Raw genomic sequence first — 25,378 nt, forward strand, 5'->3', positions numbered from 1 at the left:
TAATAAGAAAGTACTACGTGTCGTCTTCAAAACGGTTATTTTTTGTGCACCTATCGCATGTTTTCCTTTTCCTATAAATTGTCTGTGTTCTTCGTACAGTTCGTATGGCCGAATGATATTGGTATTACTTGCATAACAGCAATACTTAAAGGCATCATCATTTTGTTATTAGGCTAGTGTATTTTATGTTAACTTTTTAGTTCCATTCATGTGTGCAGCCCAAATTTATCGCATAGTTAACACTATGTCCACATTGCATAAAGCGCTAGACGGCTAGAAGAAAAGATAAAGCGCTAGATGGCGAGAAGAAAAGATCTAGTGCGAACGCGGCCCCCCATTATTTCGAAGAAATTACCCACAGGAGTGCTTGGAGCACTTCTCTGCAGCCTTGGACAGATCGATTGCAGCGAATAGAGCTATGTGTGCTCGGAAGCATCCATGTCATTAACGTCCCGCCGTTTCTTAATCACGCGATCCTTTAGAGGATTTGTTAGAAACTTACGAGAACATTTTTATATGAACGCTTTTGTAAGGTATAGACAAGAATGGCAAGGATTTAGTTCGCTTCATTATTTTGCGTAACTTTACACTACAAACAAATTGATGAATATTTTGGTTTCCTCCTGCTATATTCGCTTCATCATTGCTACAGTATTCTAATCTCACTTTGAAGTTGGAATGCACAGCTAGACAGTTCCAATATTTTGCATCTAACGCGTTTCTTGATAGTGTTATGAGATCCCAATTACTTCGTCATGTAGCAATGTTTTAGATAAAATATTTTCAGCTATTGTCACCTATGGCATGAACGTTTTCAATGCAGTCTCCTTTGTTGATTTACTTCCACTTGGTCTGGAGTCTGGCATATTCGACAGTACAGTAGACTATAGGCCTATCTTACTGGATGTATTTATCTTCTTCATGTACCCTGAAATTCTGTACGCCATAAAATTTAATACCGCTTTTATCCACACATACATACATACTGACATACTATCATAGGATGTGTGTGTTTGGTCACGCATGTAAGAGAAATACTGGGTGTTCAGTTCAAAATGTGTCATGGCTCGCTGTATGTCGTCATGTGGCTATCCGATGAGCCTAGAGAATTCAATCTTCCTACACTTCCGCAGAGGCATATTACCTAAATCCGAGAGAAGTTGCCTAGCAAGTACGGCGTTCATTCTGAAGATTACTTACCGATACGTACGGTAACGTCAGTAGTGGCAAGAATGTGAACTGTTTGGAAACACGTACTGAAGTGAGTTTTTTTCTTACTGTCGGGCTATGGGGAGAGGGTTAAGACGATTACTTACGTATTTGTTGACATTAACTTGGACGGTCAACATGGACACGGAGCATTTTGATTTGTGTTGTGGAATGTTGCCGTACGCAATCGATGATAACAAATACCCTGCGTACGACTTTCCCGCGCAAAACACAGTTCGAAAGAGGTTATGGTAGCACACAGACTTTACAGACCGCCATCTGTTGCTACGACATTCAAATTATACCGCACACGTTCTCAAGTTCAGATTGAACGCCTTGATTAATAGGCAACTTCTCTGACATAAAAGCTGAAACTCGCTTCAAATCGCTGACTCACAACAGTGACGTCATGACACACTTTGAAATGAACACCCAGTATAAACGGCATCGGGTCTTCAGTCGGATGATTGTACTGTATTTTTTACGTAAATATATCTTCAGCCTTCCAGTGGTCGCGCGCGGACTGTCGCTCCACTGAGAACAATTAATATGGTTTTTGCCGCGTACCTGTCATCACAAATTTTTCCTAACTTTCATAGCTTTTAACACTCGACATCCCATTATTGACACAAATTTTAAGCTCTGAACTCGCATTTGTTTGTCAGTTATTAACGTTTGAGGAGCGAGTCCGCAGCGACCTGTAATGTCAGTTAAAACCACAGCAGTTACTATCGTTACTCTTAAGGCCCATTCACAATGAAAATTAAACATAACCGTTACATAAACACAGAAGTTTACGCCCAGGCTACCAAATGGGATCATTCACAATGATTCACATAAGCATTGACATAAACATTACCGTAAGACGTTAACATGAAAGTTTGCAAACTCCAAACTTTCATGCTTATGCTTATGAGATTTGCAAACAGAACACAATCGTGGAGCGCTGAAGAATACGACAGAATATGAGGAAATGGCGTCGTTGTTATGTTTCCATGGTTACCAAGTATGTTTGCTGTTATGTTTATGTTCCCATCGTGAATGATGGTATGACTTCTTGATATTACTGTAACGTTTATATTCTTAAGTTAACGCTTACGTTATGTTTAATTTTCATTGTGTATGAGCCTTTACTCTTAGTCCGCGCTAATCAGTATAGGTTAGTATACATTATACAATATATACATGCCACAGTCTACTATATACAGTCACGAAGCTTGAGTTGTGAGGGTGCTAGAAACAATAGACTGTGCCGGTACTATTTCGTATTGTCTGTAATGAGGCGATATTAGCGATCCTAGTGGTGAGCAACTATTTATGGATGCATATTTACTACGTATTGACTGTATATACTAGACTGTGTACATACTGTATTTATATTATCTCTCTCGTGTGTTGCGACAATGACGAAACTCAAGATAAGTGCAAAAATGTTTTGGCTACATGTGTGCGGTCAATGTCATACGGAGCGTCTTGTCACTTATTCACATAATTATAACACTAATGATTGAATAATTTCGCACGTTATTTTTGAAAATATATTATATTTTCTAAAAATGTTTGTCCATGAACTCATGATTGTAAACAAATTTAAGCCCTTTTACTTGCTTGTGGAGTGTCAGTGCGCAGTCCGCAGGGACAGTAACTTACAGCGACTAATGCAGGCTTAAAATCAGACCGGCACATGTGGTACCAGGACGGAAACGGCGATGTAACGTTTACAGGGTGATATATTCTGACAATAACTTCGTGACTAATAACACGATTGGAATAAATGTGGTCTCGTTCGATCAGATATACGACTGCGATGCGAGCATGTCCTTGAGTTGCCGCGCAGGTGGGGGCCCGCTGCGACTGGAGGGCATTTTGGATGTGGACGAAAATTTCCGGGCAATATGTCTAGTGATTCCGATGTGCTAGTGCGCTGATTTTGGTGCCAAACAAAAAATCTCGTCTAGATCAGTCGATTTAAGCGAGATGTATCCACGTAAATCCCACAGCCCTGTCCCCGACACAGCAACACCCCGATTTTTTTCATGGTAACGACTAAAACTTGCTTTATCTGGAATCTTTGAAATCTTATTGTAAAGACTGTACAGAACAGAAATTATTGATCTTTGCTATGCAATGTACTAGAAAAAAATCTTACAAGCAAACATTCACATGGGGGCAGATATAGTTTACTTTTTTCTTCCACCACCTTAACTATGTCAAAACAGTGCTTATACAAATTTTGGCCACTCGAGCGCAATTACTAGGGCCGTCCAGAAAGTAAGATTCCCTCGGGCCGTTTACAGAAAGGAAACACAATTTCATGGTAAGATATATTGGAACAGATACAGCGATTGTTGAGGTATTTTTCAACATATTCCAAACCGGAATTGAGGCATTTGTCATACCGTGGGATCAACTTCTGCATCTCTATGTCGTAGAAGTCTGCCGCCTGGGATCGGAATCAGGTGTGACAGCCGTCTGCACCTGTCTGGTGATCTCACGGTATGACAATTGTCTCAATTCCGGTGGGGAATATGTTGAAAAATAATTCAGCAGTTGCTCTATTTGTTTTAGTAAATCTTTCCATGAAATTGTTTTCTTTCTGTAAACGGCTCCAGGGAAGCTTATTTTCTTAACGGCCCTCGTAATTGCGCTCGAATGGCCAAAAACTTGTTTAAGCACTTGTTTTGGCATTATTAACATGGTGGAAGGAAAAAAAAAAACTTTTTTATCTGCCCCCCCCCCCCCATGAGAACGCTTGCTTGTTAGTGACTTAGCAGCATACAAACAGATTCGTTTCGAAATCTTACCCGAAATAAGAAATTGTCACCTTACTATTAGTACCAGTAGCAATGGAAAATTGCGTGGATCCGCTTTTCTTTCTATACTAAATATTTAATTTTTAGACCCTAACTCTGAACCTTCTGTATACAGGCTAAGCAATATTCTCAAAAGAATTCTCAGTAATAATATTTTGTAGAAAAATCGAATCACTTTCCTTTTGTTACCCAAATTAAATGTATTTAAATATTGAAAAAATGTTAGTTTATTATTCATCATAGAAATCCTTCATAGAGTATAGCTCATCCACAACTTCTGTCAGATTAATATCTTATGTCCGATTACTATTTCCAGCACTTCGATATTACTGATATTTGTAATTTAAATTCAGTCAATATATTCTGTATTTATAATTCTGAAAAATTTCTGACCATTCAAATATAATTGGCTTGGTCATTGACATTTGCTACACTGAAGTTATTTAGATTAGATATGATCTAGATCTGCGCTTTTCGGCACATTCACGAAAATTATTCTCCTCAGAATATTTACACTATAAAATATTTATTCGTGAAAAATATGTGGAAAAGTAAAATGACAAATTCCAGCAGAATATCTCGCGGCCTGAAATATTTATTCCAGGATCTGGTACAGGGCAGCGGCCCGACTGTTCGGAAACACTGTCTTAGAAAACCTGTTGGCTCAGAAATAAGTGTAGGCTGTTTGAGCACAATTTATTTTTCATCCGAATTTCTTTCAATTCGAAAGAGTAATTTAATGTTTCTCAGGTAGAGGAAAGAATACGAGTAAATAACCGTTCTTTGAAGTCTTAATATGCGAAGTATGAAGTGAAAATATTTGTTGCTGCAAAGTCTGTTTAGATACTTCACGGAAATAATACGTATTCAGCATCCCTGTTACGTACCGAAAGTGTCATGCCATCTCTCTGTGTGCACATAACCATGTCTGCTAAACATTGGACGTGTTTTGTTCATGTTCAGTATGAGTGAGTCATTTTATGAATATGATATATAATAATTTTAGTAAAATATTAATGTTTTTACTTACATTTTATAAACGATCTTTTATCAAAGATACTTTTATATACGAAAACCCATTACACTGTCATTTATGTTACAATATATATTTTATAAAAGACCATTGACATATCTTTGATACTGTAATACCAGCCTTAGCTATTTTCGGAAAACATTTGCTGTTTGGAATGGGACGTCTACGTAAATATTATACAACTGTTTAAAATAATCTAAAGGAAGGGATCCCATTAAGTAACTGTCAGATGAGTTCTTCGTTTCGATGACCGTGTGACATAATCGCTCGGACGGACAGTAGTTGACCGTAATATGTGTAAAGGCTCATTCACAATGAAAATTAAACATAACGTAAGCGTTAACTTAACGTTACAGTAAAATCAAGAAGTCATATCATCATTCACGATGGGAACATAAACATAACAGCAAACATACTTGGTAACCATGGAAACATAACAACGACGCCATTTCCTCATATTCTGTCGTATACTTCAGCGCTCCACGATTGTGTTCTGTTTGCAAATCACGTAAGCATAAGCATGAAAGTTTGGAGCTTGCAAACTTTCATGTTAACGTCTTACGGTAATGTTTATGTCAATGCTTATGTGAATCATTGTGAATGATCCCATTTGGTAGCCTGGGCGCAAACTTCTGTGTTTATGTTACGGTTATGTTTAATTTTCATTGTGAATGGGCCTTAACGGCTAAGATACAGCGTTATTGTTCACAGAAACCACTGGCATGAGTTCCAATTCCAATTAGAGTTCGAATGATTGTTGTTAATGTAATGACATGTGAAGATCCGGAATCATGCTGACTTCTTGCAGCAGAAGTTCTTTGTATTCATCTATTGTAGTTTGGAAAAATCCCAAAACATAACACTGACTTCGGTAAATCCTGCTAAGGATATGGAAAATGTTCCATAGATAAATGTGTAAAATAGCGATGGCCGTCTGGTTAGTGTAGTGATTAGCCTGCCTGACTATGAATATAGAGCGCTCGGGTTCGATTCCCGATTATATGGAAAAAAAAATCAAGAATATATGGTCTATAACGTGGTCCACCCAATCTCGTAGTCGCAAAAATTGAAGAACTACGATAGGTGAAGAACTTACGTCAAAGAAAAACCTATTAATAACAGCTGTAAGGACTCGCAGTGCTGATCATGCAGCGTCCCTAACCTGTCTGCTAGTTACGCAGTTGACTACTAGATGGTGGGTGCTCATAACGGCTCTGAAATCTTGTGTGGCTGTAGGTCCATGGAGTGAAATGTCAAATTATGATATTATTCCATTGTTATTACGGTTTTCGGATGTTGCAGCCTTTTTATAATTTTGTATTAGTCATCCGTTTTTAAGTTATTCGCTTTTTTTAAAACAGTCCGGGAATGGAATGGGATTAGAGGTCGCATTCTCCTTTTCCACCATTCATTGCTTCATTCTCCTTTTGCATCATGTCATTAGTTTCCTCCATCGTCTCATTATTTTTTGTCATCGTCTCATTTTGCTTCGCCACCGTCTGTCTGCCTCGCCATTTTCTCATTCTACTTCATCATGGTCTCATTCTGCCTCGCCAACACCTCATTCTACTTCGTCATTGTCTCTTTCTTCTTCGCCATCGTATCATTCTTCCTCACCATCGTATTTTCCTTCTTCGCCATCGTTTCTTTCTTCTTCGCTTTGCCATCGCCTCATTCTTCTTCTCCATGTCATTCTTTTTCGCCATTGTCTTATTTTTCTTCTCTAGCGTCTCATTCTTCTCCATGTCCTCATTATTCTTCGCCGTCCTTCTCATCATTCTTCTTCGCTCCGTCGCCTCATTCTTTCCGCCATCGTCTTTCTCTTCTTCGCCATTGCCTGATTCTTCTTCGTCACTCATTATTTTTCTCCATCGCCTCTTCTTCGCCATCGTCTCATTCGTTTTCGCCGTTTCATTCTTTATCGCCTTTGCCTCGTTCTTCTTAGCTATCTTCTCACTTTTCTTCGCAATGGTCTTATTCTTCTTCGCCATCGCCTAATACTAAAGGTTGCAAGAACCATTTTTGTCATTTTCAAATGGTTAGCAAAAGAGTTTGTATGTGTGAAGCCGAATAACCTACGAAAGTCATATGTCGAAATGCAATGTGGATGTAGGTCATCTATTACTAATAATAAATCTGTAGCCGAAATGTTTCTGGCAATTTTCGCTTTTCCAAAAATAATAGGTCCTAACATGTATAATTAACCATCCTGAAACCGAAAATCGCCTTTTTGAAATTTTTGTTTGTATGTCTGTCTGTCTGTCTGTCTGGATGTTTGTTACCTTTTCACGCGATAATGGCTCAACCGATTTATATGAAAATTGGAATATAAATTAAGTTCGTTGTAACTTAGATTTTAGGCTATATGACATTCAAAATACTTTACTTAAAAGGGGGGTTATAAGGGGGCTTGAATTAAATAAATCGAAATATCTCCCTTACTATTGATTTTCGTGAAAACTATTACATAACAAAAGTTTCTATAAAAATGATTTCCGATAAGTTTTATTCTCAGCAAAATTTTGATAGGACTGATATTTAATGAGATAATTGAGTTTTAAAATTAAAATAACGATGCCACCTATTGGCCTGTAATGAAATGGAAACAAATGACTTCATCTATAAGGGGTCTTGGACAACAACAATCGAAAGCTATTAAACATAGCCTACAGAGAATGTTTCTGTGTTTGTATGAAGTAATGTCGAAAGCTAATTAACCATTTATATAATTAATTATTATTTCACCATTGGAAAGTGTAGTTTCTCTAAATGGACATAATGCTATAGCAAGTAATATAAAGTATACACATTAAAACTAAATGATATGTCAATCTTCATTAAACTATGGTTGCATGTAATAACAGTTAAGAAACATGTTAAAGGAATTGTCATTGCACGAAATGAGTGGTCTCTGGATCAAAATGATCGCATTTTAATTTTTTTAAATACAAATTAAATTAAGTAACATACTAAACGATTTATCCTTCTATCAAACACGAATGTGCCCTGGATCAAATGTCCTATTTTAATTATGTAATTACTTCATATTTTTATTTCTAATGGGTGCAGCAGAGCGCACGGGTACGGCTAGTAGTTAATATAATTATGCAATCACATATGTTGCCAGTAGTAGATGATTTGGATGGAGAAAAATGTTTTTTGTCTCTCCTGAAAAAGAAATTTGCTCTGTGCACTTACAACCTTTGCTCTTTACTCTCTTTAATTATTCTTCACCATTGTTTCATTCTTCTTTGTAGTCTCACTATTCACAATACAGTATCTTTCTGCTCCATCGTTTGCCATTCTTCTATTACTGCCATTTTCTCCTCTTTCGTCTTTGCGTCCCTAAAGAAAAAATCGCATGTTCTTATCATCCTTTTTTTCTTATTATCTTTGTTGTCACTGTAATCTTCACTGTAGGCCCTTTCTATCCTCTCAGAAATGATGTGTCATGCTCAGTTTTCGTCTTCCTACATTTATTTTTCCAAGCAACTGTACGGGAGTATTTTTGTATCTTTAGTTAACTTTATCTTAGTTATTTCGTCACCTCATCACTACGCTGGGTTAGAATCCTCAAAAAATTAATTACAATTTAATATGTTCGTCGCTACGTTTCGAAATAGAAGTGGAACAAACATTCCTCTATAAAAATTATACCTTTGTGTTCTTACTGTTTTCTTCTGAATTTTATCCATCCATGCACCATTATGGTCGCTTTTAGGAGAGGCTACAAATGTGTGATTTATATTGGTAAATTCTAGCTAAACTATTGAAATGAAGTTGCTCATTCGTTTTTTCAGTAACATGAAATTAATATTGAGATGCTGATTTTTCAATAACAATATTTTGAGGTTTTTATAGTGATTAATTTTAAACTATGATGTAAATCTTTTACCCTGATGTTACTCAGATGACTGATTTAATTTTTTCCTCAATAATGAATGTATTTTATTGCTGTTATTATTTCAATTGAAAAATCTTTACTGATAATATTTCAGTAATAGTAATTTTTAAAACACTGTTCCTTTAATGGAGAAATTCAGGAAAATTTAGAAAAGATACAATTTATATTCTTATGTAGGTTTATTGCTAATTTATCACTTACACAGAAGTGCAATGTACGTTCAGAACAAGACGGAAGTACGACAGATTACAAGACCTTCCATACAGTGTTGTCAAGTTGCAGCGTATATTAGAAACTGGGTACAGTAACTGTTGTAATAGATAACGCCGTAAAACACTCTCAATGCATCTAGCAAATTACTAAATTGTGCCTTTTTGTGTACATGACATTACAACTTCAGTTCTTAAATATGTACAGAAACTAAACACATATAATGACTGCCAAACAATACTGCAACAAGTATATGTTGCAGTCTCCAGCCATTAATGGTGTTGTCACTTTTTGTTTAGCACATGAAAGTGAACAAAAAAAAAAGTATACTATATAGAAATAAAGAGTAAACAGGTAATATTAAATCTAATGTACTCATAATAGTACATTTTCATAATTAAAGAAGGTAATAGCACTGCTACTTGCACATTATGAACCCCTGCGGAGGTTGAGTGGTCAGACCTCCAGCCTGTTACGCAGACGTCCCGGGTTCGAGTACCGGACAAGGTCGCAGTTGGGTTTTTTCTGAGGTTCTCCCGTTTTCCCCATATTAGGCATCTACATCATTCCGTCATCATTTCTCCATTTCGTCATTATTCCATAGCATTCCCCGATCGCTGGCTGGCTACGCACGGAAGGGGCTGGCCAAGGGACGAGGGGGGTTGCCTGTTCGAAACCTGGGTACGCAGCGAACCTTAGTGTAGTCAGCCGATGTGGGTTTGGGAATGCGCCTAGCTTGAGGGTTAGCGCAATAGATCGTAACAGGTCGCAGTGCTGGACCATAGTGCCTCTCTCCCGTAAATTCCATCCCATCCCATTCCATTGCACTTTATGAACATATATTCATTCACAACCAATTAAAATTAGCGACTTCGAGACCAGTACCCTCGCAGTTCTCTTATTTCCAGGCTATGCTGGTACTTCCGATTTGTTCCAATCGTACCCTGCACTTTGGTAGAAAGGGTAGGCCCGAATGTTTTGATTTTCAGATGATCTTTGAAAGAATCATTGCTCGAGTGGTTTAAGATTAACATTTTTACAAGTATATATATATATATATATATATATATATATATATATATATATATATATATATATTCCACACCTGTGGAGTAACGGTCAGCGCGTCTGGCCGCGAAACCAGATGGCCCGAGTTCGAATCCCGGTCGGGGCAAGTTACCTGGTTGAGGTTTTTTCCAGGGTAACTTTCGGTGCTGGACCCCGGACTCATTTCACCGGCATTATCACCTTCATATCATTCAGACGCTAAATAACCTAGATGTTGATACAGCGTCGTAAAATGACCTAATAAAAAAAAAATATATATATATATATATATTTTTTTTTACCAACATTGCCCTCCTACATAATATTGAACGAAAAACTTTTGTTATCCAAGGCGCTATTTCTTGAGATCCCATCACTGGTGGTAGTAATGGTGAAAGTAGTAGTAGTGATAGTGGTACGGCTGAAAATGTTTGAGAGTTAATGTTTTATTGGTTTTGTTATTACCGGTACTTCCGCATTTTTTCGAGAAAATTAGAAAGTACATGTGTAAATATTAGTGTGCAGATTTACGAAAATGTAAGGTTTCTTCTCTTGCCTGCTGGATATGTAGCTTAATTATCTTAGAACAATTGTGGATTGCCGGGCAAACTTTTGGTAAAGATTGGGTAGGCTCAAGCAGTTGAGGTATAAGTTAAAATAAATCTCATAAATAATAATGAAAATAATAATAATAATAACGCGACAGTTATTGAGTGGGCTCGGCCCCCACGAGCCTGTATAAGTTGGCGCCACTGATTATGAAACTAACTAGTTTGTCATATAGGATTCTATTAACAATGTCGTTTTCATTTGTTTCTAAATCTTTTGTATTGCCACTACTATTATATATTGCCCTTCAAGAATTTCGTTAGTTATAAGTCATTACTTGTGCTATTATTTCAATTATTGTACTTGTTTCTGAATCACGTATGTAACTTGTAATCGTAAATCATTGCTTGTAATATCCTTTTATTACTCTTAACTGTTCCATTGTTCATGAATTAAGTATTAATTTGAAAGTGAAAGTCAAACTTTGTTATATTAATGTATTATTGATTATCTTTTTAGGTCCTGTATTTACTCTGAAAGGGTTAGACATTCTTGTATATCTTTGAATTGATTATTCCTCAAACATCTCATTAATCTTTAACAGGATCCGTTCTTTCATTAAGGTGCATTCTTCTACATAATTCATGTGAATTGTAACCTTGACCACAATTTTATATTATAATTTTACTATTGTTTATTGGTTATAAAATATGTATTTTGATGCCAACTATAACCCTAATATACCTCAGGGTGAAATAGGGTTTATTAAATTGGATAAAAAAACAATGCCGTTTTGTATCTAATTGGATTTGTAATTCTTAATTTAATGTAAAAACATAAGTTTGACTTAACGTGAAATAGTCACTGCAAGTCAGCCGTATTCTTCTGTTTGTGATCTCGAGCAAGGGCTCAGGGATGGGAGGTATTCAAATAAATAAACCACATCGTGGAAGCAGGCAGGCAGGCGATGCAGCCAGACAGGATCGATTGTGTGTCCAGGGCAAGGCAGGGCAGGGCACGGCACGGCACAGCCGCTCGTCAGGAGCTCGCTGCAGAGTGATATACATACAGTATGTCGTTTAAATCACCGATAGAATCTACTACCGCTCAAGTGAAATCTACTCGCGTCAGACAGTGTAACTCGAGCAATTTCTCCTGTCTTACGTCAATCGTAAGTTAATTTCTTCATAGAAGTTGTAAAATGAACATTGTCGTCGTTTGGTGCCTCTCTGAGTCGAGACGATTAATTACGCCTCTTAACAAAATCCAAGGAACAACAATGGAAAATAATAGGTTGGTTGAAAACTACAGCAGTATTCCTAACTACATTTATAGTAAACGTTTATCTTTGTTTAATATGCTCTTTCTCTTCCCAAAATAAATTTCTTACTGAATCGACTGAATAAAAAAAGTGAGGGAGAGGCCAAAGAGCTACGGGCGTCACGCAGAATAAACACTATATTCCCTCGGTTATTCCAGCTCCTATGTCGAACTCGAAAATCTATGTTATAAATTAGCTTAGAAGTATTCGATTATGTAGTCTTTTTTCATACGAAGAAGAAAGAAGATACTGCAATCTCGCAAAAGCAATTTTAATGTTCATCTCTCAAATACACGTTTTAATCATTTCTTACAAAAGATGTAGGCCTACAGTATTTTTAAATTAAATTTTAGATCTAATCTTATATTAATGTGAATAATTGAATAACAATGACGAATTACTATCGGGAAACGTTTCTTTGCAATTTCATATTCTCAGAGGTTTACTTGATTCGAGGTCCCCTTGTCCAAACCTTGCCGAGAATGGAATTTTAAGAGCGATAAAAATTCTTACTATGGTTTCCTTCGTGTCGAATATTAAATGTAATCTTAAAAATTACTGTCTCAGAAAGACAGAACTCCAGCCAAAATTTATTGGCCATTTTTCTCCCACATAAAGTGCAGTTCAGTAGGTAGGCCTAACACAGTGGGATTCATACGAGGTGGCCTAAGTGCGCATGGATTTTTCCCACTTTCCATTTGTAATCCGTTCATATTCACATTCGATCATTCGTTTCTCATTAAGTTCGAAAATAATGTATACACTAAATACACATTAAGTTTTACATATACATTAACTGTTTTTTTGTTGTGATGTATTTAATTTCTGATATTATTGCTCTGTTCGTTATGGGAGTAATTTCCGGGTAGTTATTACCCCCAAGCTATTCTTTTATGTTTTTTTTTCGGTTTGTTAGAAATGTCACTTTAAAACATGTTTATTGAAACACCATTTCCTACCAAAAGAAATTTGCAAGCTCCTGTTTTCTAAGAACAAAATGAAGGGTCCACGGAAGGAACATGCTAAGTCACTTTTCTTAAATTTTTCAGGGGAGCTTTAATACACCCATAAAACTTCATGAATTTACATCTAATTTAGTTTAATTAACCATGTTAATATGCAAGCTTTTTGCCATTCTGATTTACTACTTTATAAGCTAGCAGACGGGATCAAAAAACAAACACCAACAAAAAGTGATGTAGCATGTTCTTTCCATGTACTCTTCATAATGTGATAGTGATAATACCAATTATTTATATATGCGGTCTGTCTTGGTGTGTGATTTACTATACTTAAATTAATCTTTTCACTTGGTCTGGGGTTACTCATTTATTACTATCCTTAGCATTTAACAACGTTCACTCGTTTCAAAACAAATACAAATCACGCTGTTGAAAATGAAAATGTTATAGTGTAGTTGTTACTGATATTGTCTATTTTATTTCCACACTGCATGCATAGAATCGATGTGTTTATATACTTATTATACAATATATACTATAAATAAATAATTACATTTTGTGTTGTTGAACTAGTGAGGTTTGTTATTTGTTTAGAAATTTTAGTTTTCATTATTAGCCTATGCTAGTAGGTTTCTTCGTAAACATTTAGAACTTCGTTTATTAATTATTTTTACAATAACTCTCCTAATGTGTATACTGTTTACATATTGTTTTGATATATCTTCGTACAAGTTTTATTCATGACATTGAGAAAATCTTATCGTAGTTGACATACCTCCCCGTATTTATAATTCGTTTAAATAATTAACACATTTAACAGCCACTAAAAACAAACATTTTCCAGACCTCTGTGCAGCAAATTCATCAGCTGCCAATTAGGCAGAGATTCGATTTCGAGAGTTTCAATGTAAGTACGAGTTATCAGAAATCCTGATACCAGAAAAAGTGCCGGTAGTTTTGGGCATGGTGTTTCCCACGCTGTTGTCTGTGTGTCTGTTAGCGTACAATGATTTATTTTAAATTATTGAACGGATTTCAATAAAAAATGAGGCACGAGAAATATAATTATTTTACTAAGAAATTAGGGGGAAAAGAACTGGCCACTCTACCCCATTATCTCCTGGTTTAGTTGCCTCATGAGTGACGCCTTATTGGTGTCACTTATGAGGTTCAAACCTGTCTTCGGACAGTTGACTAAACAACAACTAAGAAATTTTGGGTTTCTATTTAAAAGGTACCTGCATAAAATGGCGTTGTATTAGAAATTGCTCCAATTTTTTTAACTTTCTCATTATACGATCTATGAAGACAAAGTATTGTAGTGCTGAAAAAAAAATATATTTTCGCGTAAATAACCATTTTCAACGCCACTGATGCTGAGAAAGAAATATTACTGACATGCCATGTGTGTCTGTATAGCGAGTTTCTTCTAACTATTGGTCTGATTTTGTTCAGAGTCATTACTCATTGTCTAAGAGTTAATTTATCCGGGAATTATACACATTAAGGACAGCATAAACATTTAGGTTATACATTCCACGGAACGATTCCTAAACATTGAAAAATTCTTGGCAGAGTCGGGAATCGAACACGAAACCTCTTTGTTAGGAGCTAGCGTCGCAAATCACTAGACTTCTAACACAAATCATACATATGTACAGTCTTAGAAAAACGTTTTGTCGCACGGATACTTTTGCAAATCCCAGAAAGGAGACACTGCGCATGATCAGACATATAACGAAACAAAACTAATTTTATTATCTCAACTAGTCCTTCTCTTGTGAACCAGGTCGCTCGTCCTCTGATAATGCGCACTGCCTAATTTTTGGGGCTTACAAAGTATGTGTGACAACTTTTTTTTCTAGGACTGTACATACATACGTACATACACACATACAAAGTCGGCCTGGTTGGCGCAGTCGGTAAAGCGCTGGCCTTCTATGGCTGAGGTTGCGGGTTCGATCCCGGACCAGGTCGATGGCATTTAAGTGTGCTGAAATGCTTCAGGCTCATGTCAGTAGGTTTACTGGCATGTAAAAGAACTCCTGCGGGACAAAATTCCGGCACACCGGCGACGCTGATATAACCTCGGCAGTTGCGAGCATCGTTAAGTAAAACATAACATTTTAAAAACATTTAACATTTACATACATACATACATACATACATACATACATACATACATACATACATACATACATACATACATACATACATACATACATACATACGCTGGACCTTCAAAAATGACCTAATTATTGCAGTTGAATTTCTGTCATTTCTGCTGTGAATTTAGATTAGCTTGAAGCAACTCAAACTTATTTTCATAAAGATAACTCCTGTCATACTCAGTAGCGGCTGGTAGTCAAAATAATGAGTGTGCTACCATCTCTATATCGGCCTACTGTATACACTTATATGTATTTATCTTAATTTGAGACTCGCCTAGTATGAAGTCCATACGACGTTCCTTCCTACTGTAGAACTTGTCAATTACCCTGGTGTAAACCCCTCCATCTTGGACATCATATTATTTTCTATTGACAATATTGCAAGAGCAATGAGACAATCCTGGGACATAGTGTTCCTTATAAACCGTTTTTATGCGTTTCAAGCAAGAAAAACATCTTTCTGGCTCAGCAGTAGCCATTGGTGTTGTAACCAAAATATTTAACAACTTCGGTACTTCACGGAATGGATCCCGTAAATTGTTGGAGACTGTATTGTAACAATTGAACAGACATCTATATTTTGGAAGTCGGGTTTTCCGTATAGAACTCCAAGTTGTGTCTTTAACACTCTTTTTTTCAGTATAGTATAGCTGTTGACAGCAACTTCAAGTTCGCGTTCACGAAAATTACACGAAAAATTCTCAAAAATTTTGCTGTTTAACAATTTTGTTGCGTCTAGTTAGCTTAAAGACTGGAAACGGTGAGTAGCTTCCTGAATTATACGGTCACATACTTCCTTGCTTCAATTTTCTGGGATTCCATTTTCCGTCGCTTGCTAGCTGATTCAGGAAGTACCTCGTAGCCCTACAGGTAGATGGCAGCAGCAGTCTGATATTTGAATTCCAAATACATTGTAAAGAGTTCCGAGTTCTTCCACAAACAAGCATTCTTTCGTTACGCTTTATTTTTGCAATCTCTAAGCTGTGTTGTGCTGAAGCTGACTACAGCACTTTCCCGCGTAAAAATAGCCAATCAGAGCAGTGATTTCAGCTTCGCACATGCGCATAAATGTCTACATTCTCATATGAACTTCAGAATAGCACCAGTAGCGGCTGGCACCAAGAGCGAAGAGCGAAGACTAAACACTCGATAATGCGTCATGAATATAACCACGGGAAATTGTTAAATGACAGATCAGATACTATGGTATTACAAATACATTATTTGAGCAAAAATTATCATTGTACTGTAGCACATAGGGTAGCCCCTGGTCATACTGTATAATATTGAGAAATTTTTGCTTACATATCGACCTGTAAACTTCTGTCCTGAAATGATTGCTCAGGACTTGAATTGAATTTCGGGAGGGGAGCACTACGACATTTCAAGATCTATTGCGCTAACCCTCAAGCTAGGGGCATTTCCAACCCATACCGGCTACACAAATGTTCGCTGCGTACCCAAGTTTCGAGCAGGCAATTCCACTCGTCCTTAGACGAGCCCCTTCCATGTGTCGCCATCCGGCGTTCGGAGAACGCTTTGGAATTATGTAGATGCCTAATATGGAGGAAACTGGAGAAACCCGAGAAAAAACTCGAACTGCGAACTTGTTCGCAACAAGTGACACTATGGTTCCAGACCTGACCGGGCGGATCGCCTGCATAAAGGCTGAAGGTCTGACCACTCAGTTACCGCAGGGTTCGGGACTTAGATTTGCGACTGTGACACCTGGGGAAGGTAGAGGTAGGAAGCAGGTAGTTCCGTGGAGATGGACAAAGATTTAAACGATTTGTTCTCTGAACCAACGGTGATTTACTGCATGTATTGCTGTGTCTTAGAGAAACACATTTCCTTTCACTTAAGAATAGCTTTATAACTGTGTAATGTTATCTAATATTATTTCTCAATATTCATTATTTCAGAGAAAGCTGTTTTAATTTAAAAATAAACTGTTTCGTAAATGAATAAGTATTTTCTACGATGGTATAGAACACTGTCGCATAAAGCCGAGTATTGTTAAGGTTTGGTAAAGGTGATGAGTGAATATTTTCGTTAATTATTACCATTATTAACATGCTCTCTAACTGAACTGGCTAAGAAATAGGGTTGACAACCCTCCTGTATTTCCCGGGATCTCCCGTTTTTAGCCCTAATGTTTAACAGTCTCCCGACTCCCGTATTTTTCTCTTCGAGCATTTTTCTCCCTTATTTTTGCATATTATAAATTATATTTGAAATATTCAATTTTTCCGTAGTTGAGGGTGATTTACATTATGTATTCTGTTGTTGCAGAGATACACTGAAATTTCTGTAGAAGGTTATACTTGCTAGAAATTTGTTTCCGGGCTCATTACTTTAAAATCAAACAATGTTACAGTTAAAAATGTAGAAAAATATAGTTAGATGTGTTGTAAGCATACCATACAGCAAAGCTTTTGCAGAGTGTTCTCTTAAGAACAGAAAGTGAACATATGTTCGAAACAGGACCACGACATATCTAATCAAATCAGAACTGCAAATCACAGTCAACTTCAATTACTCATGTAGGTAATTTTTATAATTTATTTGAAGCTATTACGCGAGGAAAGTCTAAAAAAAAAACCTCTTAATTGAAGCCTATCTGTTGAAGTGTAGAATAAAATTGTTTTTAGTATCGTTATCTGAATTGAATAATTTGTCAATTTTCTCTTCTCCTTCTTCATTCTACCATTATCGGCTCGTAGCCTGTTCTTTCATCAGTTTTCGTTGCCTCAATTGTCAATTTTCTATGTGAATTATTTTAGATTGCTTAGTCTCTCGTATTTTCTTTGAAAACAGTTGGCAACCCTACTGAGAAAGTAGGGGGTGGGAAGAGTTTTGTACACATTCCATGCATTCCTCAGCGTCGCAAAGCTGGGTCTGCAGGTAGTAAGTACAGAACGTTCCAAAATTTTACAAGGCAACAGTTCGTTCAGCGGTCGGATACAAAGCTATATCATATTCATACATAAGCATATATACATACAAATGCCCGCATGTGTGTGTTTATGTGATTAAAGTATCATAGTTTTTCTGAGTACGTAAACGATCACTACATAATAATTATTTATTTAATGTAGATGGCATTTGACTGAAGTCATTAGCTAAACTACAAACATAAAATCGGGTACATTCCCAAATCTATCAAATCTGCCGCTTCAGTATTCAGATATCACGTTAAGACGATTTTCTATCACATGTGTCTGATTGCCTTCTTTTCAGTTTGAAAGCCTTGTGCAGGAGGTAATTGGTATTGATAGATTAGTTTTATATTGTAAATTTTCCTCGAAAGACCGGGAAATAAAACACTTCCTTCACTATAACGCAGCTCAGCTCAAAACAGAAAACTGTGTTACATGCAGAACAATGCAAACAGCTTGGAATGAATTAGGATTTTGCGTAACAATCATCATTAGTGATGGTAGTGGTAGTGGTGGTGGTGGTGGTGGTGGTGGTGGTGGCAGTAGTAGTAGTAGTAGTAGTAGTAGTAGTAGTAGTAGTAGTAGTATCGTCATCAGTGGTGGTGGTGGTGGTGGTGGTGGTGGTAATACAGAATATATAATATCTATTAATTTGAAAAAAATCGAGATCAATATATATGTCTACAGAATATACAAGTTTGTATTAACCGTATGATAATTATGAATGCGACAAAATGCTTTTCCTTACACTGAACGTACGGTTAATATAAACTTGTCTATTCTGTTTTATCACTTTATTTCACTACTACTACTACTACTACTACTACTACTACTACTACTACTACTACTACTACTACTACTACGTCCACACCTGTGGAGTTACGGTTAGCTCGTCTGGTGGTCCGGGTTCGATTCCCAGTCGGGGCAAGTTAAGGCTGATTCACAATAAACCGGGAACGGAAACTACAACGAGAACGGAAATATTGTTAAAATAAATGTATTTAAATGTGAGTATTCACAATTAACTATTATGAATGGTCACATTTAAATACATTTATTTCAACATTATTTCCATTCTCGTTCTCGTTGTCATTTCCATTCCCGGTTTATTGTGAACCAGCCTTTACCTGGTTGAGGTTTTTTCCGGGGTTTTCCGTCAATCCAATATGAGCAAATGCTGGGTAACTATCGGTGTTGAACCCCGGACTCATTTCACCGGCATGATTACCTTCATCTTATTCAGACGCTAAATAACCTAGGATGTTGATAGTGTCGTGAAATAACCTACTAAAAACTACTATTGATACTACTACTACTATCACCACCACCACCACTGCTACTAGTAATGATGATTGTGATGATTTTTAGTGAACAATCCGAAGACTGGTTGGAACGTCATAAGTGACATCAATAAGGCATCACTCATGAGGCAACTAAGCCATAAGATAGTGGGGTAGGTTGGCCAGTTCCTTTTCCCTTTCATTACATACATCGCTGACTTAGTAACACAGTCCACTAATCAGACTTGTGATGTACCTCTGTAACCATAAATTGTTCTTCCTCTGACATATTATTTTATTGGGTTATTTTACGACGCTGTATCAACACCTAGGTTATTTAGCGTCTGAATGAAATGAAGGTGATAATGCCAGTGAAATGAGTCCGGGGTCCAGCACCGAAAGTTACCCAGCATTTGCTCGTATTGGGTTGAGGAAAACCCCGGAAAAAACCTCAACGAGATAACTTGCCCCGACCGGGATTCGAGCCCGAGCCACCTGACTTAGCGGCCAGACGCGCTGACCGTTACTCCACAGGTGTGGACCTGACATATTATATCAAGTGAGATGTACTATACTGAAATTCAGATAAGAAAAATATATTTGGTTAAACACAAACATTTGATGCGAAATGTATTATGCCACTGTGATACGTATTGTGATTTATCATCTTATTGCAGGGCGGGAACTCTCCACGTGCGTTCGGTACAGTCTGTTAATATTAAAATTAGATTGTTACTGTGAAGACAAGCATTGAATTCTGTAATGCATTTTAATAATACCTTGTTGATATTTAGTCCGATTTTTTCACACAAGAACGATGTGGAGGTAAATAAATATTTGATAATTGTATGAAAATTGCATTACGCAGTCGTCTTAATGTTGCTCTGATCTCCGTAATACAGTGGCAAGTGTTTCTCTTCATTGTTTGTGTTCATTATACTGTAATATTAATAATGTTTATATGCTTAGGCACGCACAGGAGAGATAACTTTGTAGGGTTACGAAAGAACAAGACAAATATTATTTAGTCTCAGCATTACATACGAAATGATACACAAGGTTATGTTATGTTGTGACGCAGGTTCTGGTTGCCTACTTTAAAAAATGGATTGTGGTAACCCGTATCTGCATTCTAAAAGGACCACGAATCTCGCTCGGTTCACGATTTTAACTTACTCCACTTCTAAGTCACCAATCACGATGAACATCTCATAAGAAACTGCTAACTAATTTCTAGGGTGTTCCTCATCACTATCACCACTAGCCAATAGGAGTATACGCGTGACGTGTTAGGTGGTGTGGGAGATGGTAAAACTTCACCCTTTGTTTACCTGAATATTTTTCTTATCTGGAATTCAGTATACCTAATAATAGATGTATGTATGAGTCAGAACCTAAATCACAGTTATGATGATGATGATGATGATGATGATTATGATAAGTGTGGTTTTCGAAGAGTAATTCATTTGGAATTGCTGAATAAAAAAATTGGTGTTATGATGATTACCGACACTTTCTTATTATATGTCTTATGCTTTTGCTGTTCAGTTTTTGTCATGCTGCGAATGATTTGGATTAATATACCGGCAGGTTATTTTCTTGAACTGTAATTCAGAATACCGTACATAAAAAAAAATTCTGTTACGCGACACCTCATGGAAGTCTATTAGAAGACTGCTGGCCCGGCAGAGGTGAGCGATAAACCATTACGGGGAGTAACATGTGGTTAGCACGGTGATCCCCTCAGCTGTTATACCTGGCTTACGAAACCGGATTTTGCTACTCACTGTGATGCAGGGTGGCACTGGTCCCACACACTGGCCGAAATTTCATGAGAAAATTTCTTCTTCCATAAAGATACGAACCGGCGTTCATTCCGTCATGACATAGCTACGGCTCGGGACAGTAAAAAGACATACACGAATGAAATCTCTTACAATGCATTAAAATCATATTTATTTTGTTTCATTATTCTGTTTTTTTTAATGCCAAGAATTGAAATGCCTATTTATAAATCACACGGTTTACGTAGATGTATATCACTAAATTTGAAAAGTAAATGTTAAGATAGCTGTTCGTATATTCTAATCATTTCTGATATTAATTCCATATTCACGAAAAGTCATTTGAATGTGATCCGAATATTAAAATAGTTCAGTTATTCATAATTTGATTTGAAATATATCACCTAGTGAAATAGAATTATTTTGATGCTGACCATGCAGACCGTTGGAGGGGAAGTTGTAAAACTATTTACCGTTTTGGATATTCTCCCGTGCGTAAGAAAGAGGCAATAAGAAATGGCGTTCCTGGATTGTTTTTTTATTATTGATTATTTTACGACGCTTTTTCAACTGGTATGATTACATAGCTTCTGAATGAGATGAAGGTACCAGTGAAATGAGTCCAGTTCAACGCCGAAAGTTATCCAGCATTTGACGGAAAACTCCGGATAAAACCTCAACCATGCAACTTATCCCAACCAGGATTTGAACCCGGGTCTCCTTGTTTCATGGTCAGGCATGCTGTTACTCCACAGCGGTAGACTCGAATTGTTCTACCTACAACGTAAATTATTTCTAGGAAGAGGAGATTCTTTAAAGTACATTTTTAAATTCATCTAGAGAAAAGTAAAGGTTTCACTGCAAAAAAAAAAAAAAACTTATTTGATTCAAAGTCTGTAACGACAAAGTTTAGGTTACAATAACTGAGGGTGTCACAAGCTAGGGGTATAAGTGCACTTTAGTAACTTTAGAGAAAATGTGATCGAAAATTATTAAGGTTTCGTAAAGTCAGTGAAGTTTTAATTTTAAATGTTAATGCGTGGTGTGATTAAAATATATATCCCTTTTCCACTTAAATTTTATATGCTTTAGTTTACCCAGGATGCACTTTACTCATTTTTTTTTTTTTTTAGAATTGCCACTTGTACCCCCTTGCTTCTGTTTCCCTCAATTGTAAACGCACTTCTCGAAGATAAGTTAAGCTCTCAACATTTCTATTTTTAAAAGTTTTCAGTTTGATGCTTATGTCTCAACATAATTCATTTAAAATGTTGAAGTCAGTATTTTGTTCTGTATTTATAATGGCAAAGGATATGTTATTTTGGAAAGTCACTCGTATGCATAATATATTGTCTTAAAAATTTTCGCCAGAAAATTTTGATTGGAAGCATATTTATTATGTAAATAATAGTTTTTCTGGCAACATATTTACACCACTTTAGCAAAATCATAAGTGAGAGACGAAATTAGAATGAAAATAAAAGTAAAAAATTAGGGAAGTCCAATTTACACATTTTCTAAAGGAAACCGAGAAAGATTAAGTGAGAACTACTTTTGTTCCAATCCCCATTAGCTACCTTGTTTTCTGAATGTCATAGAGAAGTAGCGAACTATGCGAGAGATACCACGTACTGTGGTGCAACTTGGTGACGGAATCGCTAAGAAAATTCTGTACTAATGACTCATCAATGATGAGTGATCGAACGCTTGAAAGTGCATTCAAAGAAATACGCTGATGGTTGCGATTCTAGTAGTGTAACTAATACTTTTGTTCCAATCACCTTGACATTCAATAAACATTCCATTTACGATTAGTAGTGGAACTTGGACACTAGCACACAATGGCATTAATTCTGGTGGGACGGACAGAGTTCAGGTAGAATTGCAGGATAAGGGACTGTATTTCAAGGTTTTTCAGTCTGCAACGACCTCATCTATATACTGTTAAGCTACATCTTACACGGTTCAATTTTTCATGCGCGTACGCATGCAATCTGGGAAGAATATTGAAAGAATCAGGTTTACAACGCTCGTTCAATTAAGATGCATGAAGATTTTGTGTCTACATAGTGCATCGTTTTGAACGTCATCTTCACTACGTACAGTATATGTATTAATATTAAATATCAATCTTGCATGCATTGCTTGAATGCGTAAAGTTGAAAGAAAAGTTGAACCGTGTAGATGCACCTTTATTACAGTCTGTGGGAGAACGAATAACGTGTTAGTTGTACTTCAGTCTAGTATATACAGTCACGAAGCTTGAGTTATGAGGGTGCCGGTACTATTTTGGATTGTCTATAATGAGGCTATATTAGCGATCCTAGTGGTTAACAACCATCTATGGATGCATATTTACTACGTATTGAGCTTCGTGACTGTATATACTAGACTGTGGTACTGTAGACGTATTATTTCTTAAATATTTATTGATAATTTATTAAACAATTGAAAACGTACATGCACACACACGCACGCACACTTTATTGGTACCTTTTGTATATGCTTTAGCATATCACGTATGACCCTGAGATCCGATAACATTTAAACTGGATAAATTTCAGAACACGGATTCCTTCCTTTCCCTCTTCAGAATCCAAACCTTGTGCACACAAAATGAATTATTGGCACTGAAAAGTGCCTTTTCGTAAACATGATGATGTGCATTCGACAGACGCAGACAAATCTGCTCTTTTTAGTATTTCAAGATATAATTGTCAGTGAGGAATCCGTATACTGAAGTTTCCCCCAAACGGAATCTGGATCAGCACTTTCAGCAACAAGAACAATAGTTAAAAAATACAGTGCAAGAAACAAGATATTCATTTCTTATGTAAATGAAACTTAATAATAATAATAATAATAATAATAATAATAATAATAATAATAATAATAATAATAATATCGTAGTAAAATCACAAATTTCAGGCCTACAATCACTATTTAGAATGAAACGGAAATAATGATACATGTCATTACCCCTGTTCAAAAAATATTTTGCATAAATTTATTTTAGAACATACATAAAATATCATGTATCGGTAATTAACAAACAATTTCAAAATTTTTAAAATTAAATTACGGTTTATTTAACGAAGCTCGCAACAGCAGAGGTTATATTAGCGTCGCCTGTGTGCTAGAATTTTGTCCCTCAGGAGTTCTTCTACATGCTAATGAATCTACTGACATGAGCCTGTCGTATTTAAATACACTTAAATGCCATTGACCTCGGCTGGGATCGAACCCGCAACCTCTAGCATAGAAGGCTATTGCTATACCAACTACGCTACCGAGGGCGACAACAATTTTACAATGAAACAGTATTATGTAAAGAAAGAATGTACAATAAAACGGTTTTATGTAATGGGAAATAATTGTACAATATAATATTAAAATAACTTGTATGTATTTTATGCAATGAGCAAAAAATGTAGCAAAACGAAGTCTGTGACAATTTTCATGAAAAGGATTTACTTATTTTTATTACCCGTTATATTTGTTTCAAGTCCCCATTGCATTCAGTAAGTCAGGTTTATCAAGTAAATAACTGTAACATGTCACTGCAAGTAAACTTTCTGAAGCAGAAACAAGTGAACAAAACATAATAAAATACTCTTGGTACTGAACCTGTTTCTCTCATCTGTCCACTGTGGAGACATAAGATTATAAACTCTCCCTGTATTGGCAATGTGTGTTGAGAGTGAGAAGAAATATTTTGTCATGTTTACAAATTCAGTGAACTGCTCATCAGTGTGGCAAGAATTAAAAATAACATTTGTCATGAATCGTTTGGTAGTCTCAATGTTCCCTGTCAGTTTCAATTTTATTTTGTACAAATGACTTGACATGAACTATTTCATTAAATAGGTGGATCTTTTAGCAACATCCATGAAAATTTGAACAGAAGGGTTGGAAATGAAATTGCAGTCGAGATGTGTGATTTTAGGCTCATTTTGTATAAGAACCAAATTAACACCTTCTTCAAGAAAAACAAGGACAGCAGATGGACCTGGATCTCCCCAGATGGAAAAACAAAGAACGAAATTGATTTCATATTGGCTGACAATCTAAGGGACATAAGAGACATCCAAGTGATAAATGGCCTCAAATTCAACACAGACCACAGAATGGTGCGCTTGAAAGTATGTATGAAGAA

General features: G+C 36.4%; 1 protein-coding gene across 3 annotated transcripts in view; it reads left to right on the forward strand.

The window, feature by feature from the left end:
- The window catches only part of su(sable) (suppressor of sable), a 123,203-nt gene that overhangs the window by 52,386 nt on the left and 45,439 nt on the right, over positions 1–25,378 (forward strand). The window contains exon 1 of one of the 3 annotated variants that reach the window (XM_069837554.1): positions 23,357–23,445. The exons of the other annotated variants lie outside the window; for them this stretch is intronic. Coding sequence (XP_069693655.1) covers positions 23,372–23,445 — 74 coding nt within the window. The 5' untranslated portion in view covers positions 23,357–23,371. Of the gene's footprint in view, positions 1–23,356; positions 23,446–25,378 lie in introns of those variants that run through there. 3 annotated transcript variants of the gene reach the window in all.

This window comes from Periplaneta americana, chromosome 10 (assembly GCF_040183065.1).
Source record: "Periplaneta americana isolate PAMFEO1 chromosome 10, P.americana_PAMFEO1_priV1, whole genome shotgun sequence".
NCBI lineage: Eukaryota > Metazoa > Arthropoda > Insecta > Blattodea > Blattidae > Periplaneta > Periplaneta americana.